Below are 17,010 nucleotides of genomic sequence, written 5' to 3'. Positions count from 1 at the left end.
TGCCCTGAGGCTAGATAAGACTGTCAGACTGGAAGCTGAATGTGGTGACACATTGTTGGAGTTGAGAGGACAGCATACATAGATAATAAGCAAAGGAGGGGACAGCCAGGCGAAAAAAAAAAAAGACAAAAAAGCAACTGTCAAGGATTGAAAACATGATGAGCACAGCGATATGCATGATTGGCTGGTTTTTGAACCACCGAGGGAATCTACTCGCCACAGCAGCTATTGTCATCGCAGAGTTCATCAGCCGTGCTGAAAATTCCTTCAGCCACGATCCAGGTCAATCACCCGACACATTATTGATGGTGTGAGGATGATGTACTAATTGTAAATGTTTACCATGGGGATTATCAGGCCGGCAGCACTATTCAGCAACCATGTCATGCAAACAGTTAACAGTATTTAGTTTTCAAAGTGCTGGTATGTTAGTATTATTAAATGGCTTTTCCTATTAAAGATAAGAGGAATTAGGCACCACAGAAGTCCACCAGCTAGCTTCCACTAAGGCAACAGAGCACCCGTGCTGCAGTAAACACTGCCATTTGGAAAAGTGTTGAAATATCTATACTCTGAGCAAATTTTAGATGGAAAGCTCAGAAAGTCTTTGTCATACACAGCTGTATAAATTAGAACAATCCAAAAATACCACATGGATAGTCTCCTGTTGGCTGACTAAATTTGGTGACAAATGATACTTGTGGGCTAAAAGCTTTAAGAAATGGGTTATTGATTGATACCTGTCCCATACAGCCATTGGAGTGGATTAAGTAGATTGTCACCAAGGTAATGCTCACAAAGCGAGGGTGGCAGAAAATGTCAGAAATGGCATAAATGAATTAGTTTCTTTCTTAAGTCATTGATGAGTGAAAGGACAGTGGTCTTGAGAGATAACAGAGATATAAAAGGTGTTCATTAGTGAGCTTTTGAGGTGCTGGTAGCCACATTTTGTAACATTCAGACAGAGCCAGACCAGCTGTTTTCCCCCTGTTTAGAGTCTGCTATGCTAAGGTAAGCTAACCGGCTGCTGATTGTAGCCATATACTTACGGTACGGATTTAAGAGGGGTAGTAAATATCTCGTCAAACTCTCTGCAAAAAGCAAATGTTCCCAAAATGTTGAACTTCTCTTTCTAATTATTTTAAGTGAATCACTTTAAAAGGCAAAATGCAAAATCCTAACAAAAGGACAGACTACAACAAGATGAATCTAGTGAGCTCTTTGTTCATCATTCATATTAGTATTATTTTTAAAATAATTCCCAAGTATTCTGTAAAGTGAAAAAAATCAAGCATTTTACTATCAAAATTTTAAATCTTCGTTGACAATTTTATAGATGAATGTTTATTTAAAGATGTAAAGGCTTTTTTCTTTTTAAGAAGTGTCGTTCTCCTAACTTGGGAAGTGCAAGTGCAGGTAACGGTTTTATTTTGAGAAAGCTGCGGTGACAAAGTGAGTGCCTCTGTTTCAGTAAAGCAGGGTCAAAATATGCGGCGAGAGAGAGAATTGGTGCGTTCTGTTTTCATCTAGCGAACGAATGTGCTTTTGACATCTCTGGGGAAAACTGTTACTGGTTGCCTTCACAAAGTGCAACAGAAAATGGCCCTACTTTTTCCCTTTTTTTGTAGAAAGAGATGGGTCAGGGAATATGACAAAGCTTCAGGGCATTTAGTGTAGTGGGAGGAGAGGGGGGAGAAAATAGGATTACAGAATGTAAGAGCGAGGATAGATGGGCCCTTTTCAGCCAAGTGGTTATATTTTAGTCCCAGTATTTGAAGAGAAACATGACAATTAACCAATGTCTGCAGAAAGGGCCCCAAAGGAAGGACTTTGATAGAGATATTATGGTCAGTTTTCCCTGCAAAGGTGCATTCAATGACAATGGACCCCAGGGTTTTACGTTAGAAACTCTGTATGACTCTTAACTCAACTGATGTCATTGATGAGTACAGTCACGACTGTCTCCCCTCAGGCTTCGGGGGAGTATTTCCTGACCCTAATACCTCATGATCGTAAGGGTAGTACAGGAGAGCACACAGTTTTCGTTTGGAGCAGAGCTTACGTATTTATACAGACCCAGTTGTGATAATATTTTTCTAATTTAGAGGTTTTATCAAAGCTTTCACTGAATAGTCCAGGTGAGATAATTAATCCATCCAAAACACCATGATCAGCTGGTATTGCTGGCACTTTTACTTTGTTTAGGAATTAGAATCTATTCTGTTCAATCCCCAGGAATTAAATGTATTTTATTCACTACATTAGACTTTCTCGTGTAACTCCTGCACATTATTCCATCATTATGCAGTGGTTGGTTCCAATGTTTCTTTCTACAGTGAACTTGAGAATGTTATACACCCAGGTGGTGTTTAGCACATGCATGTGTTTCAATTAATTATATAAACATGATGCACCGCAGTACCTCCTTATAGTCCAGTTAATGTACATTAATTGGATGTTTGCCTTCGTTTTGAGAGAACAGTGCTTAAGGTAAGAGACACTTAATCGGTCGTGAATGATGACATGCCTTATTGGGTCAATAGTTTTGACTCATCAGTTCATTTGGTCCAAAGTTGGATCAGATCCTGGCAGTGTGCCCTGCAGAAGTGTGCTTATTCCTCTCTTATTTCATACAATAGAATGTACAATGGCCTTCATGTTCTAAGTGATAGAAGCCAGACACAATATTTGTGGGTCTCTGTAGTTAGCGAGGCTAAAGTGCAGACTGACAGCTTTGATTTGACTGTATTTTTAGCCATTTCCAATAAAAAGGCATAGACTTATGGCCTTTTCAAGCACCTACAGTCTTTTCATTTCAGGGTTGTGAAGGTATTAGGGTTATAAAAGTAATTTTAATACACTGTCAAAAATCTTTACGGGATCTGAACTGTACATGTCTGCAACCCATAAACATCCCTATGAATCCTGCTATCTACAGTAACTGTCAAGATCTTTTTCTCATTCTTTTTGCATTTCAAAGTGTTGTATTTTGAGAGGACTCAGAAGAAAATGAAAGGTGTTCTGGTCAAAGAGAGACTATGCACACAAGATGTGGATTTTTTTTGTTGTTGTTTATTTTGTGAACCTGTGCCGTGCATCCATCAGCTGAGTGTAGAAATGAATCACCCGGCCCTCTGTGAGTCACGGTGGCCCATAACTGTCTCCTGGTGTTACATACATTTGCGTACATAAAACATGCAAATTGTATCACATTATTACCAAAAACCTTCAACAAACCTTTACGAATGACTCCTGCTACTTCAAAAATATGTTTAGAGCTTCATGCACTTCCAATGACTATAGCTCACAGATGTTATGACAGCTCATGGCCGTCACATTGTGCAGATAAGATGAGGCCTTGCACTGTTTTAAAGGGGAAAAGAAATAGAAAAACAAGTGATCTAAACAGATGTATAAGGATAAATCCAACTAGGAAAAACAATGAACTTTAAGCTGCATCTGACCATGATGGCATGAAAATTGTTCTTATCTTGAAATAATCTATTAATGAATTAATTAGTAATTATTACTAATATGGGCCTATAAATACGGAACAACTATACATAAACAGTACTTGTAATCCCATATGTATTGCCCTCCTTTATTTAAGTATAAGGTTATAGGTTCTGTACCTCTTCAATGTAATGACACACACAATAAAGTGCATATTGTAGTACAGCTGTTTTCTGTGTTGTTTATGATCCTTATGCTAATGCAATCTCCCCTATAATACCACGGAACATTATCTGAATATACTGATTCAGCACTGCCACATGAACCAATCCTTGAACTGTTTCTGCTGCTTCTGTGTCAGCAATTCATACATTAGGAATAAAAATGTATAGAAAGAGAAGGAATTTGCAATAAAAAAAACACTGCGAATTGTTGTCGACAAATCTGTTCACTCACAAAATCCACTGCCTGGGGTAACCGCTTCTTTGGTGGGTGCCAGTTTTCTTTATATTGCAGCTTGCTAGAAAAGGTATCAAGCAAATAACAGATAAAAGGAAGACAAACAAGTAACTTTGAATGGACTCTACATTCAAGCCCTCTCTGCACCACAAGAGGTGTGGTTGTAGTGTGCTGCTAACATTGTAAATTTGGATAAAACCTCATTTTAAAGAGCTGACAACAAAAGACTAATCAACTCTAGGTTAGTGTCTTAAAAGAAGAGCTTGAGGCTCAGGGACCTACCTTACTGTAGCACATTATAAATGGTCATTTATCATGGTAATTATTTAAAATATATTGTAAACACACAGATGTGACGTATTTTGCTTTTGAACTTTTCAAAAAAATCTCTCTAAAATTAAGACAGTGTTGTCTGTAGATGTATCTGTGTGATCATATACAACCGGGTCCCACAGTAATTCAGTCTCCTACTGCTGGTTACAGTGACTGTGGATGCATGGGCACTCTGAATGGATATTCCTTGTAAACCTAAGGTTGTGTGAATATTGAAGTGAGCAAAGTCTTTACTTTACGTGTAATGGGGTTGATGCGCATAGCTGTTTACATGTCTGTAGCATGTACTGTAATTATGTAAATGAGGCACAGTTTGCGCTCCCTGTTCCTTTACATGAATTGCTAGCCTAAATGAGAATGGCTTAGTGCATTTTCTCAGTGTTGTTCCATAAGCTTCTGAGAGTAATCAATCTTTACTTTCTGTTTCACGTACTCTCCCTTATCAGCCAAAACAGATGTGATGTTTTTCATTACTACAGTAGCCTATGTATTTGAGTAGTAGTTTGTAGTTGTAGTTGAAAATGTGCAAATAATGAATGAGGCAAATCTTTTATCTGTTGTTGGTCTTTTAACTAGAAATAATGCTATATTGCAATCTGATGTGGGGTTGAAATCTATTCTTCTGAGTTGCACAAATTTAGCAGGATACAAAATCTGATGTGACTGAGAATCTAAGCTTGTATTGTTTGCTAATGCTAATGTTTAAGAACTTAAGTGGAATGAAAGTAGGTTAGAAATCCAATTAATTTAACACTCCATCAATTTGCACACACAGTAGTTGCATGTTATCCTTTTTGTACATTTTAAGTGACATCAGTTTTTTTGTTCCCTCAGGTCCTCCAGTCATTGTAGGTATGAGCATCAACATAGCGAGCATCGACTCCATCTCAGAAGTAAACATGGTAAGTTGCAAAATTCTAAATGTGTTCAATCTTCACACCACAGTCCTTGTCACTGCTAACTCTACTGTTGGCCTTGGGGGGGTGGCTGCAGGTGAGGAGCCCTCGTCCTTGTTGTCAACTAAGACTTCCATGCAAGAGGTTCACGCTAACTCCACATTAACTAAACACCTCCATGCAACCGCACAATTAACCAGAGGAAGGTGCCAGTACATCAACACATACACGGTCCCTCACTGGCTTCCCACCACTAATACTGCCAGTTGTAGTTGTTGGACTGAATGACCAAGGCAAACAGGGGTTACCACTACAGATTATCCTTGGTGGTTTTTGCACATCATTCCACTGAAACCTTGGTTTCCCCGATAAATCTAAAAAAAAATTGTTTTGTCTTGAACAACCGATAATTTGTTCAGAGTAGTCATCACACTACTCTGCAAGACAGCACATATTCTTTTGCCCCACAGACATGAGAGCAGTCAGGAATGCAGGCTGAGTAGTGAAGAAGCCAATATGGCCGGTGTCTGAGTGATGACGTCATGCTGTCTCTTAGCACTCTCTTTATTGCACTCAGCGTGACATAGTCACTCACAGTGCTGCTCACTCCTCCCACATGTTGAGGCAGCTTTTCTATTTGGTGTTTGTGTTTTGTGTCTCGCTGTCTTTCTTCTTTCTTTTTTTCTTTCTTGTAGTTCTCTCGCTTTTGCTTCAGAAGTGATCAAATGACTTGTTCAAATAAACGTCAGACCTGTTTTAAATGTGTTCTTGATTTGCTTGAGATATCTTCACTCTTTGAATCAGGAGTTCAGAGTGGGAATATAGGACCTCTTGATTAATGATCAAAATGTATATTAAATGCTCAATGGCAACAGATGGTGTGTGAATTCTAAATTTGATGAGGGGTGAGGTATAAACAAATGCTCTCACAGATTAAACTAAAGCAAACAAAGTGTAAATGTTTGTAACCGCTTGCTGTTTCGCGAAGTGTCAAGAAATGTTTGCTGTCTGAGTTTTTGATAAACCAATTTGGATGGCTCCTTCCCCCAAATCTGTATTTAAAATAACTATATTTATCACTAGTATGGCTGATACATGTAGTGATACTTTATTACAGAACACTTTGAATTAGGGTCTAGTTTCATCGAGGACTGGCAAGAAACAACAGATAAACACTGTAAAGCTCGGAACTAATGTACATGTAAATTGTGTTTTTTGTCTATGACTTCATCAAAGTTTTTCCTTCTCTCCAGGACTATACCATCACAATGTATTTCCAGCAGAGCTGGCGAGATAAGCGTTTGGCCTATGGTGAGCTGAACTTAAACCTGACTCTGGACAACCGTGTAGCAGACCAGCTTTGGCTCCCTGACACCTACTTCCTTAATGACAAGAAGTCCTTTCTTCATGGTGTGACAGTAAAAAACCGAATGATCCGACTCCACCCTGACGGCACTGTCTTATACGGACTGAGGTAAGAGCAGTGGACTTCTGGGCTACTGGGTGAACCTGAACTTGTGGTGCTGGTTAGAGATCTAGTGACCCTAAACATGATTAGTACGTACAGAAAATGGAAGGATGTTGTCATCAGTATTTAGAAATCTAGAGATTGAGCAAACACTTAGACCAGAAAAAACAGGAGGACTTAATCGACAGATGTGACTGAAGAGTGATTTTTGTCAACAGTAGACTGCTGAAAACCCAGACATACTCACAATAACTTTTAATTTGATAACTGCTGTCTTTATCATTTGCATCTGTCATGTGGCAGTAATAAAGCAAGCGGAAATTTTGATAACCCGCTGTCACATGTGGTTCGAGGAAAAACAGGGCAGGGTGAGCTATGACAGATTTATTTTTGGAAACAATAAACACACTTTAAAACTTCATTTATCAAGTTAATAGTCTACAAAGTTCTAAGTGTCACTCAGGACAAACAATAACAATATTTTTGGAAATCCAAAATTCATCCACCCAAAATAGGCTTAAAAAAGGTTCAAAATGCTCACCACCTAAATGTCCCAGATCACTGACAAACTAGACAATTCAGTCAACAGTAAATGTGCACAGAGGGACCCATCAAAAATCTCTTGGGGACGGTTAAAAGTAGGAAAATGTCTTGAGGTTTGTTCAAACTCAGAATGGATTGCTGCTTTTCTTAACACACGTCAGTAAAATAAAGTAGTTTGACGGAGGCAAAGAAGCTGGGAACGTGTTTTGTTCCATGAATAAAAGAAAATGGCAGTGACAAGGCGTAGATCATATGAAGTAATGAATTATTAATGCAATAATCACTATTCAGAAATTCTGGATTACTGAATTGGTGCTGACACAAAAGAAGATGGCAAAAGTGTTTCTTTCCTTTTATGACTTCACAAGGTATCAACATAGTAGATATGCAGTCTCACTGCTGCTAAAGACCACGCTGTAAATGTCCGCCTACTAGATGAATCTTTAAGGGTTGTTCTTTACCCTCTGTGACAATAAGCCTGGCAATGTACGAGCACAATCTTGGAGCAGCGTGGTGCCACACTGAGAAGGGTCTGGAGCTAGGTGATTATGCGAATATATGAATATAATATGTACTGTTGGGGCGTGCTTCAATAAAGGCCAATCAAATCACCAGTGTTTTCCCCCTTCCGCTGTTTAAATGCTATAGGGATTGGCTGAACTGAAAGAGAAGGACCTCATATATCCTACAAGCACCTCTGACATTAGTAAATAATGATTTATAATTAAAATAATAATTAAAATATTCGTATTGGTAAGAATAACCCATTTCTTCAAGTGCTAATTTGGCATTAATCAATGTGTACTCGAAGAAAAACGTCACATCCTCCACCAGATGAAGCAGGTAGAAAGAGGAGCAATTTCACGCCAGCGTGGTACCAAAATTACACTGCGCCACCTGATCTGACATTCAAACAAAACAAACATTGCCAGCTGCTCCACTCAGCGTACGTACCTCAGCAGATCCAAGTTCCTTTGGAGCCACAAAAAAGTACCAAGCAGGCACAAGCACAGTAAAATGGACTTGTGCCAAAAGAAAATGGCATTACACCTGCATTCGCACCTCTGCTGGCTTTGTGCCTACATGAAACTGAACGAGTGTTGCTAGGGACACAAGCATCAACCATTGCGCCAACATCTCATCTTCAAACATAAGAACAGGGGTTCACTGTCACCCACTGCAGTAATGGTAAAAAGCACATGGCATCGAGCCCTTGGATCTGTCCTCCAGACCCTTTTTTCATCAGTGTACAGTAATTAGAAGCAGTGCATAATCTACATGCCATGGTGATTTCAGGACCTCTACAAGCCTCCTGTAAGCAGGCAATTAAATTGCTTTGTTAAAATGTTTGACTTTGCCCAAAGGTTGTCTGGACATTTTTTTCCCAGCCTCTCAAATTTGACCGCTTGAGGTTTTTGTTGTCTTAAATGCATTTTCTTTTAAAGGCCGCATGTTTGAATCCATCCCCTGTGCTACACTTGAGCACAGTAAAATGCAAACTGTGGACAATCACATTACACACTCTACTACACCTTGTGCTGCGCTTTCACCTATCCACTCACTGTGAAATGTGCTGATACTGGTGTTTGTCCTTTTTTTTAGCCTTTAGTTACCTTGATGCCTAGCGTTTACAGTGATTTTAATCTGAGCTGTGCTGATTTGCGTTGATTGACCACTTCTATTTTTGTTGTCATTTTAAGTACAACCTGACATTCTCTATTAGAAGTTCCAGCATCCTTCCACTGTACTTGAGTACAATTTAGAGATACTTTTCTTCAGTATTTCTATTTTATACTTTATACTTAAATTCCACTACATTTCACAGGGAAATGTCGTACATTATACACCACTACATTTATCTGACAGTTATAGTCACGAGTTACTTTTCAGATTAAGAGCTTCATTTTTAATGATCTTACAAAACAGAATGCATGTTAAAGATTGAAACCAGTGTTCCCAACACTTTATGTGTTATAAACAGTTTCACTAAAGGATGATTTCCCCTTTAAACTTCTCAGATGGTTTCATTTAAATAAGAGTTTGAGGCCCAAAGTGGTTTTTATTTAATGATCCGTATTTAAAAAAATTCAACAAGTGAATACAAATTTGTGTAGAACTTTGTATTTTTCTTCTATCCAACCCTCATTAATCAACACAATCCCACAGATTTATTCAGGGACCCTTTGGAGGGTCCACTGGACTTAACAAACAAACTGTATATACAGTCAAATTAGCTCCACCTCGACCAGCTATTCTGCATGCTTTTCAATTGATGCATCAGTATTAACAATCTAATAATGTCATGGAATAATATGTCACTTACAGGGACCATTATGCTGCAGAGCAAGTTCTTTTACTTTTGATGCTTGAAGTACATTTTGCTTATAATACTTTAGTAGTATTTTGATTGTAGGACTTTTGCTTGTAATTGAGCATTTTTACATGGGGTTTACTTGTACTTTTACTTAACTAAACGATCTGAGTGCCTCTGCCAATGACATTGTCCACAAGTGTGCATGTGCCTGCCCATAAATCCTTTCCCTGGGAGTGGCCATGGATTGTGAGAAAAAAGAAAAAAGATGGAGGAGTGATGGTGCATGTGTACTGCAGATCCAAAATTCAAATCAAAACTGGAAAACTGCCCCCACCCACCTCCCTAGAATTAATATTGTTATTGAAAACCTAGCTTAAATTGACATTTCTGTGTTCTTGAGATATACTGTGGCTAGATTTTATGTGGAGAGGAGGGAGGGGGCTGGGTCTGAAGACTGTTGAGAGGTGCAGGAGAGTGTTTGGGTGTTGCGAACAAAGTAGTTTGAAAGATCAATGAAAGAGGTCGTGGCCAGTAGAAAGTGTCCAGCCCCGTGTGCATGATAGAGCAGCTTTTTCTAACTTGCCAGTGAGTTGAGAGGTTGAATCATTGTTAGCGAACTAACAATCCATTTTGGTAGTGCGATGGGTCCTGAGAGCACTGAGGGCTTTGTTGAGCTAAGCTTTCGCCAGATGGTGTCTTCTCTCTTCCCATTCCTGCTCACTCTGTTCCTCTGTTTATTAAACCATGGTGTAGTACTATGATCTTCTTCAGTAAGCAAACTACCTCACGGAGAAGGATACAGGAGTAGACTGTGTAGGTGTCGAAACTATTGCTCACATATCTGAGAGCCTCCGTGTCTGTAGCGCTGAGCCTCTGGGATCCACCTCCAGATTGCTGGATCCCTAGATTTAGTTGTTTAATTCTGGCGCGATACATGGTGTAAAAAGAGCCAAGACTGGAATGCACCTTTTAACTGTAAATAAAAGTTTCTACTTCCTCAGGCACTAGGCCTACTAGTAAGGTCTTCATTTTTATTTTGCAATGCATTTGCAACAATTTGCAGTGATTTTGGCCTTTCTCACATCTTTTAGTGATGAGATGGCAGGAAAAAAATACAAACAAACTGATAAATCTACAATCCCAGTATCTCCGGTAGCTCACAGCAGTCCTTACCACAGCAACCCAGGTTTTAATCTGACCCGTGCCCTTTGCTGCATGTCATACCCCCTCTCTCTCTCTCTGCCTTCTCTGTTTTTTAATAAAAAAAAAAAAAGAATGAAATATAACACAGAAAAATTCTTGAAATCTACAAAGTAAACAGACAGTTGAGTGTCGGACTGCAGTGCCTGCTCAGGTCTGAGGCTGCTGCTGACCATCTCTGGTGGGACTTTAAGTTGCTGACCTACATCTGCTGACATTTCCAAATCCCAGGCCCTTGCTGAAAGCCGTCCCAACTTGTGCCTACTCAATGATGATTCTCTCCTCACTTGTTAACTGTCACATATAAAGTCAATTTTATTCGTAGTGGGGGTTTCTCTCTCTCTCTCTCTCTCTCTCTCTCTGCCAAGGGGTAAAGAATTCATTTCTGTCCAATACTCCAAGCTGCTGCTTCCAGGGTTTTACTGCTTCACTGCGCTACCAGGGGTATTGTCTTTTATGAACAGTAACTGTGTCTTGACAGGAAATGTCTTCCTGTTTATGATCACAGAGGACACAGGACCTCGCTAGAGCTTGAGGTTTCTGGCAGCACATTGTAGGGTCTCTGCATATTTTAGCTTGTTACATTTTTCAATGCATACAGTAAGATGGAACTTTGGCACACATTTTTTTCCTTTTGTTTGTTTCTCCACTACTTCACTTTTGGTAGATTAATAAAAGATTATAATGTGTTGGCAGATACCGAGTTTTCACAGTTTAGGTTATTTCACAGTAGAGAGATCTGTTTTCCCCTGTGCTCCTTATTGGTTTGAAGTGGGCAGGGATTTAGTTGGAAAATGTTGATGTCACATATTTCCATGCACCAATCAGGATTCAGCAACAGTTTAATATGAATCCTTTACTTAAATCTTATCTCGTAAATCTCGTCTGTATTATATTGTGTAAACAACCCCACCCCCCCCCACCCACTTCCCCCACCCATACAACCAAACCAACCCCAAGGTGGCTAAATGCAAAATGCTAACAAATCTTTAGTGTTAATGAAAGTAAAGATTTTGTGTTCCCTTCCAGGTCCCTATGACCTTTTATTTGAGCACATTGTTCCTAGTCACAGATGCCTCCATTATTTGATTTCACTTTATTATCAGAATATTTTTTTTAAATGTGTCATGTATCCAAGACAATCAGTAGATCTACATGCACCGCACCAGTGATTGCCGTTATTTTGGAGGTTTCCATCTAGCTGATAAGAGCCTTTTTGCTGCAGTGGATCCAGCTAGCCACAATTTTCTCTGAGACATGTTGAAGTTCAAGTTAGAGTCGGCATTTATTAACATGAATAACCATCCAATCACTTTGGGTGTCATTTGACGAACCTGCTCCCAAAAGTACAGAACAGGGCAGCAATCCCACATCACATGCTGGAAAGTCTGATTCAACAGATTTTAATTGACAAAGATTAAAAAATTAGGAGACACTTCCATCTTCATTAAGGATCTTTACTTGTGGGTTAAGTAAAGTCAAGCAAATCTGAAATGGAACGGTTGATGAATCTATCTGAGTGAAGATAGTGTGATATTTCTCAGTTTTTTTGCCAATTTATTAATTTAGATAAATGAGCAAGATCTTTATTCCACGTCTGTACGGCCAAACTCCTCTGCGAATTATTCATATAATGTCTCTTTGGTATTGCTTGTAGTTCATTAAACAAACGTTTTGTTTAAAAGGATGCATAGTCGAGTGTCACAGGGAATTCCAGCAGTGAACATGGAAGAACACAGCTGAAGATGGAGAAAGAAAGAATGAGCTGGAGCATTGTGTTTCTTTCAAATCTCAAACGCCTCAATCCTGCCCCATCCATTATGTCACCTAAGTTGTTCATTCCAAGACGTACCCATTTAATTGTCCTAAGCGAAGAGAAACATGGAAAAGGGCCTTTGCTATTAATGTAATTAGGCATGATGTTATCTCCTCACAGTGTGTATCAGTGGTAGCCCTGCTGTACACTGTGGAGCACTGTTAGGCAGCAGGGGGTGCAGAACAGTAGAGCAGAAACGAATGCAGCTTGAGCAGCTGAATGCTTGTGCAGCAGAATGCAGCTCAGTGTCATTGTGAATAATAAATATATACCTGTCACACGTTTTGTTTATGTATTATTTTCTTTACCCTTCTGGTGCCTTCTGCTATCATGGACCCAGAGGCCCCACATGTGTTAATCTGGTCCAATCAGCTTTAGCAGAACATATTTTGTTTTCCAATTACCAGCCGACAGCACTCTGTTCACCCCTCCATGACCAATTTACAAACTCTATGTTCATGCAATATATTCCCGAAGCAAACAGCTTATTATCTGCTGTATTTCTAATTCTAAGCACTGTAGATGGTTGTGTACATTTGCTTACTGCATCAGACTGTAGCAGCATTGGTAGCGTTGACTTAAACATGGTTAATAATATCTCCAAAATTTTAAAAACATGCTTTTTAAAGGGCAAAACTTCATATCCCTCTCATCATGCTCATCTAACCTACACACAGAGACATGCTGTGCACATTAAACTTCCCCTGTGAATGTGCTGGTGGCTTCTGACACACAGATGATGAGCTGAAAATGTATATTTTTTAATCTCATTTACACAGGAGGGCAGTAAGCGAATGAAAGCTGGTATGATGAACACATAGCAGCTGGTATGAACAGCAGAAATTTAATTACTCAAATGTGCTGCACTGGTAAATATCTTAAATGCCAAAGACCTCTACATGTGTAATTTGTAGCCAAAGCTGTTTTCCTGCGCTACTGAATGTATTGCCTTTAATAAAATGCTATTCATACATCTCTTCTATAGCTACCTGGCAGAAATGCATATCTCAGAACTAGCAATAATAATGTACATTGACAAAATGTGATCCACGTAAAAGGAAATAGGCCTTCCCAGAAACATAAAAAACTATATATATATATACAGTCTGTGGATAAGTAGAAAACATAGTAAAATTCCCCCAAAACATGACACAAGTTAAGTCTCCAACATGAATGGTGCTACACAGTTGTATACATTCAAAACCAATAAGATACATGCATTATTGGAAAAATGTCACAATGATATATGCTTAAAAGCTTGCCATGGATTATTGAATTGCTGCAGCACTTTAATGTCTTGAACAAATAAGCACAAATTAATAGCTGTGGCAGTGTGACTTAAGTAAGTGGTGGACATACTGGTGCTTCATCAAAGCTCATCTGCCACCTTTTCCTTCATTTGTGGGGAAACAATTGCATAAAATGAGTGTGAAAATGTGTTTTTGTCTCTCCATGTCTTTATGATATCAACTAAGTCTCTGCTCTGTTGTTGTCTTTTTTTTCTTCTTCTTAGAATAACCACCACTGCTGCTTGCATGATGGACTTAAGGAGGTATCCTCTTGACGAACAGAACTGCACCCTGGAAATTGAAAGCTGTGAGTAATACAGAACATGCGCAGTATTTTTTTTGTCTCTCTCACAACAAAGACCTTTGTTGTGAACTCAGAGCAGCCTTGAAAAGAAATAAGCAGGACTACCAGAAGGCTGGCTGCGTAATCACCGTCTTAAAATCATTGCATGTCTCTAAACCTCTAAAAACTACACATTATTAAGTTTTTAGTAAATACATTTGTATGAGATAATTGGAAAAGTCAGCAGTGAAATATTTGGCATCTTTGCCAATGTGTGCCATTTGTCCGTTTTACCTCTGCAGTTGATTACTGACTAGAGAAATAGAGAAGAAATCATAGTGCTTGCTGATGTGCATTGATTACTATTCCCTCAGTGTGACAGATGGACAGGGCCACCACTGGATGTGTGAATGGTGAAGGCATAATGATAACATTAATACTGGGGACCTTACTTAAACCTCAATATGTCTCTTAACCTCTAAATTACATTATTGTCATGCAATGTCTGAATAAATGGAGTTTAATAGTAGCTCACACCCCCACCGCAATGATTTTAATAAATGTCACTAGTAACTAATATCTAAGTAACAAGGAAGTAATCCATTCATCAGAAAAGATTCATTGAGGAAGTGGTCAGCATATAGATATTCAGATATTTGGTTCAATGAGATAATAATCTCTAACTGTTCCTTTAATTCAGAGTTATTCAGGAACTACTGGTTAGTTCGTCGGTTTCCGTTTTGTTCTGCACTTCTTCTTTGATAACTACTCAGGACTTTATTTTATCGTGAATTTTTACTGCTAGGTCCTGTTAGAATGTGGATTGCATCAAAGAACATAATTGAAATTCCTAAATCAGCGGGCTTTCAAAACTCAGATTTCTGTTTTCTTTTCAATGGTACATGTTTGCTTTCTTTGGAAGGAACATTACTGACAGTGTCATAATGAACGTGTATGCATAAAAGCCACATACAGGTTTTTATACTGTAGGTTTTCCAACTTTCCATATGCAGTGCTTTTAAATGAGCTTTAACTGAAAAAACATATTTAAATATAATCTCTATCATAATGTCAAACTTTTTGATATGTACACTTGGTGTTTAATTTGAGTTAGACTTTGGCTTGAAATTTTTGTCAAGTACAGAATGAACCAAGTCAGGTCAAAGTGTTTACTGTCATGCGCAGTTAAAATGTTAAAATGAAACTCTCCCTTTGCCTTCCACTCTGAATTAACAAGCAAACATGAGGAATATAGAAATACATGAAAATATATGAATAAAAGATCACACTATGTACAATATACAATATACAGAGTAGTATTAGGTCAGAACCTTGGCTTTGCAACTGAATTTACCTTCCAAGCAGTCTTTAATGTAGTAACATGAGAGCACCTTACTTTTAGTCCCCAGTAGGGGTTAAGGTCCAAAAACACTTGATCCTTCATTTCCCATAATGCAACCAATAGCACCAGACGCTCCCTGCCTAGTAAATCCCAAATGTTTTAAAATACACACCTCTAGTTTGTAATGTCTCTGTCATTAATTTGTAGTTTCCAAGCCCGAGTCAAGATACTTTATCAGAATTTAAAAAGCTACGCCCAGAGCCACGGAAGTCATAATCCAACTATTTTCACAGATTGACTGGTTCTCCCCATGAATAAAAAAACTGGGCTTTATGTGTAAATCTGGTTGAATTACCCTTTAAGATCATAATCAGATGAAAATAGATATAGAACATGCTCGTGAACTGGCAGCATGATTCTTAAAAGGAATATTGTACAGGTGAAACTCGAAAAATTAGCATATCGTGCAAAAGTTCATTTATTTCAGTAATTCAACTTAAAAGGTGAAACTAATATATTATATAGACTCATTACATGCAAAGTGAGATATTTCAAGCCTTTATTTGATATAATTTCAATGATTATGGCTTACAGCTTATGAAAACCCCAAATTCAAAATCTCAGAAAATTAGAATATTACATGAAATCAATAAAAAAAAAGGATTTTAAATACAGAAATGTCAGCCCTCTGGAAAGTATAATCATGCATATGTACTTGGTTTGGGCCCCTTTTGCATGAATTACTGCCTCAATGCGGCGTGGCATGGATGCTATCAGCCTGTGGCACTGCTGAGGTGTTATGGAAGACCAGGATGCTTCAATGGCGGCCTTCAGCTCTTCTGCATTGTTCGGTCTCATGCCTTTCATCTTTCTCTTGGCAATGCCCCATACATTCTCTATGGGGTTCAGGTCAGGTGAGTTTGCTGGCCAATCAAGCACAATAATCCCACGGTCATTGAACCAGGTTTTGGTACTTTTGGCAGTGTGGACAGGTGCCAAGTTCTGCTGGAAAATGAAGTCAGCATCTCCATAAAGCTCGTCTGCTGAAGGAAGCATAAAATGTCCTGGTAGACGGCTGCGCTGACTCTGGACTTAATAAAGCACAGTGGACCAACACCAGCAGATGACATGGCTCCCCAAACCAACACAGACTGTGGAAACTTCACACTGGACTTCAAGCATCTTGGATTGTGTGTCTCTTCATTCTTCCTCCAGACTCTGGGACCTTGGTTTCCAAATGAGATGCAAAATTTGTTCTCATCAGAAAAGAGGACTTTGGACCACTGAGAAACAGACCAGCTCTTTTTTTCTTTAGCCCAGGTAAGACGCTTCTGATGTGGTTTGTTGCTTGACAAGAGGAATACGACATTTGAAGCCCATGTCCAGGACCCGTCTGTGTGTGGTGGCTCTTGATGCAGTAACTCCAGCCTCAGTCCACTCCTTGTGAAGCTCCCCCACACATTTGAATGGCCCTGACAATGCTCTCCAGGCTACGGTCATCCCTGCTGCTTGTGCACCTTTTTCTTCCACACTTTTCCCTTCCACTTAACTTTCTATTAATGTGCCTTGATACAGCACTTTGAGAACATCCAACTTCTTTTGCAATTACCTTTT

The 17,010-nt window shown here is 39.0% G+C and overlaps 1 protein-coding gene across 5 annotated transcripts in view; it reads left to right on the top strand.

Moving 5' to 3' along the window:
• Positions 1-17,010, top strand: part of gabrb4 (gamma-aminobutyric acid type A receptor subunit beta4) — a 54,326-nt gene that overhangs the window by 27,029 nt on the left and 10,287 nt on the right. For all 5 annotated transcript variants that reach the window (XM_046039818.1, XM_046039822.1, XM_046039821.1 and 2 more), the window contains 3 exons: positions 5,080-5,147; positions 6,395-6,615; positions 13,996-14,078. In XM_046039818.1, coding sequence (XP_045895774.1) covers positions 5,080-5,147; positions 6,395-6,615; positions 13,996-14,078 — 372 coding nt within the window. The remainder of the gene's footprint in view (positions 1-5,079; positions 5,148-6,394; positions 6,616-13,995; positions 14,079-17,010) is intronic.

This window comes from Micropterus dolomieu, linkage group LG23 (genome assembly GCF_021292245.1).
Source record: "Micropterus dolomieu isolate WLL.071019.BEF.003 ecotype Adirondacks linkage group LG23, ASM2129224v1, whole genome shotgun sequence".
NCBI classification, from domain to species: domain Eukaryota; kingdom Metazoa; phylum Chordata; class Actinopteri; order Centrarchiformes; family Centrarchidae; genus Micropterus; species Micropterus dolomieu.
This window is presented reverse-complemented; position numbering and strand designations above follow the sequence as displayed.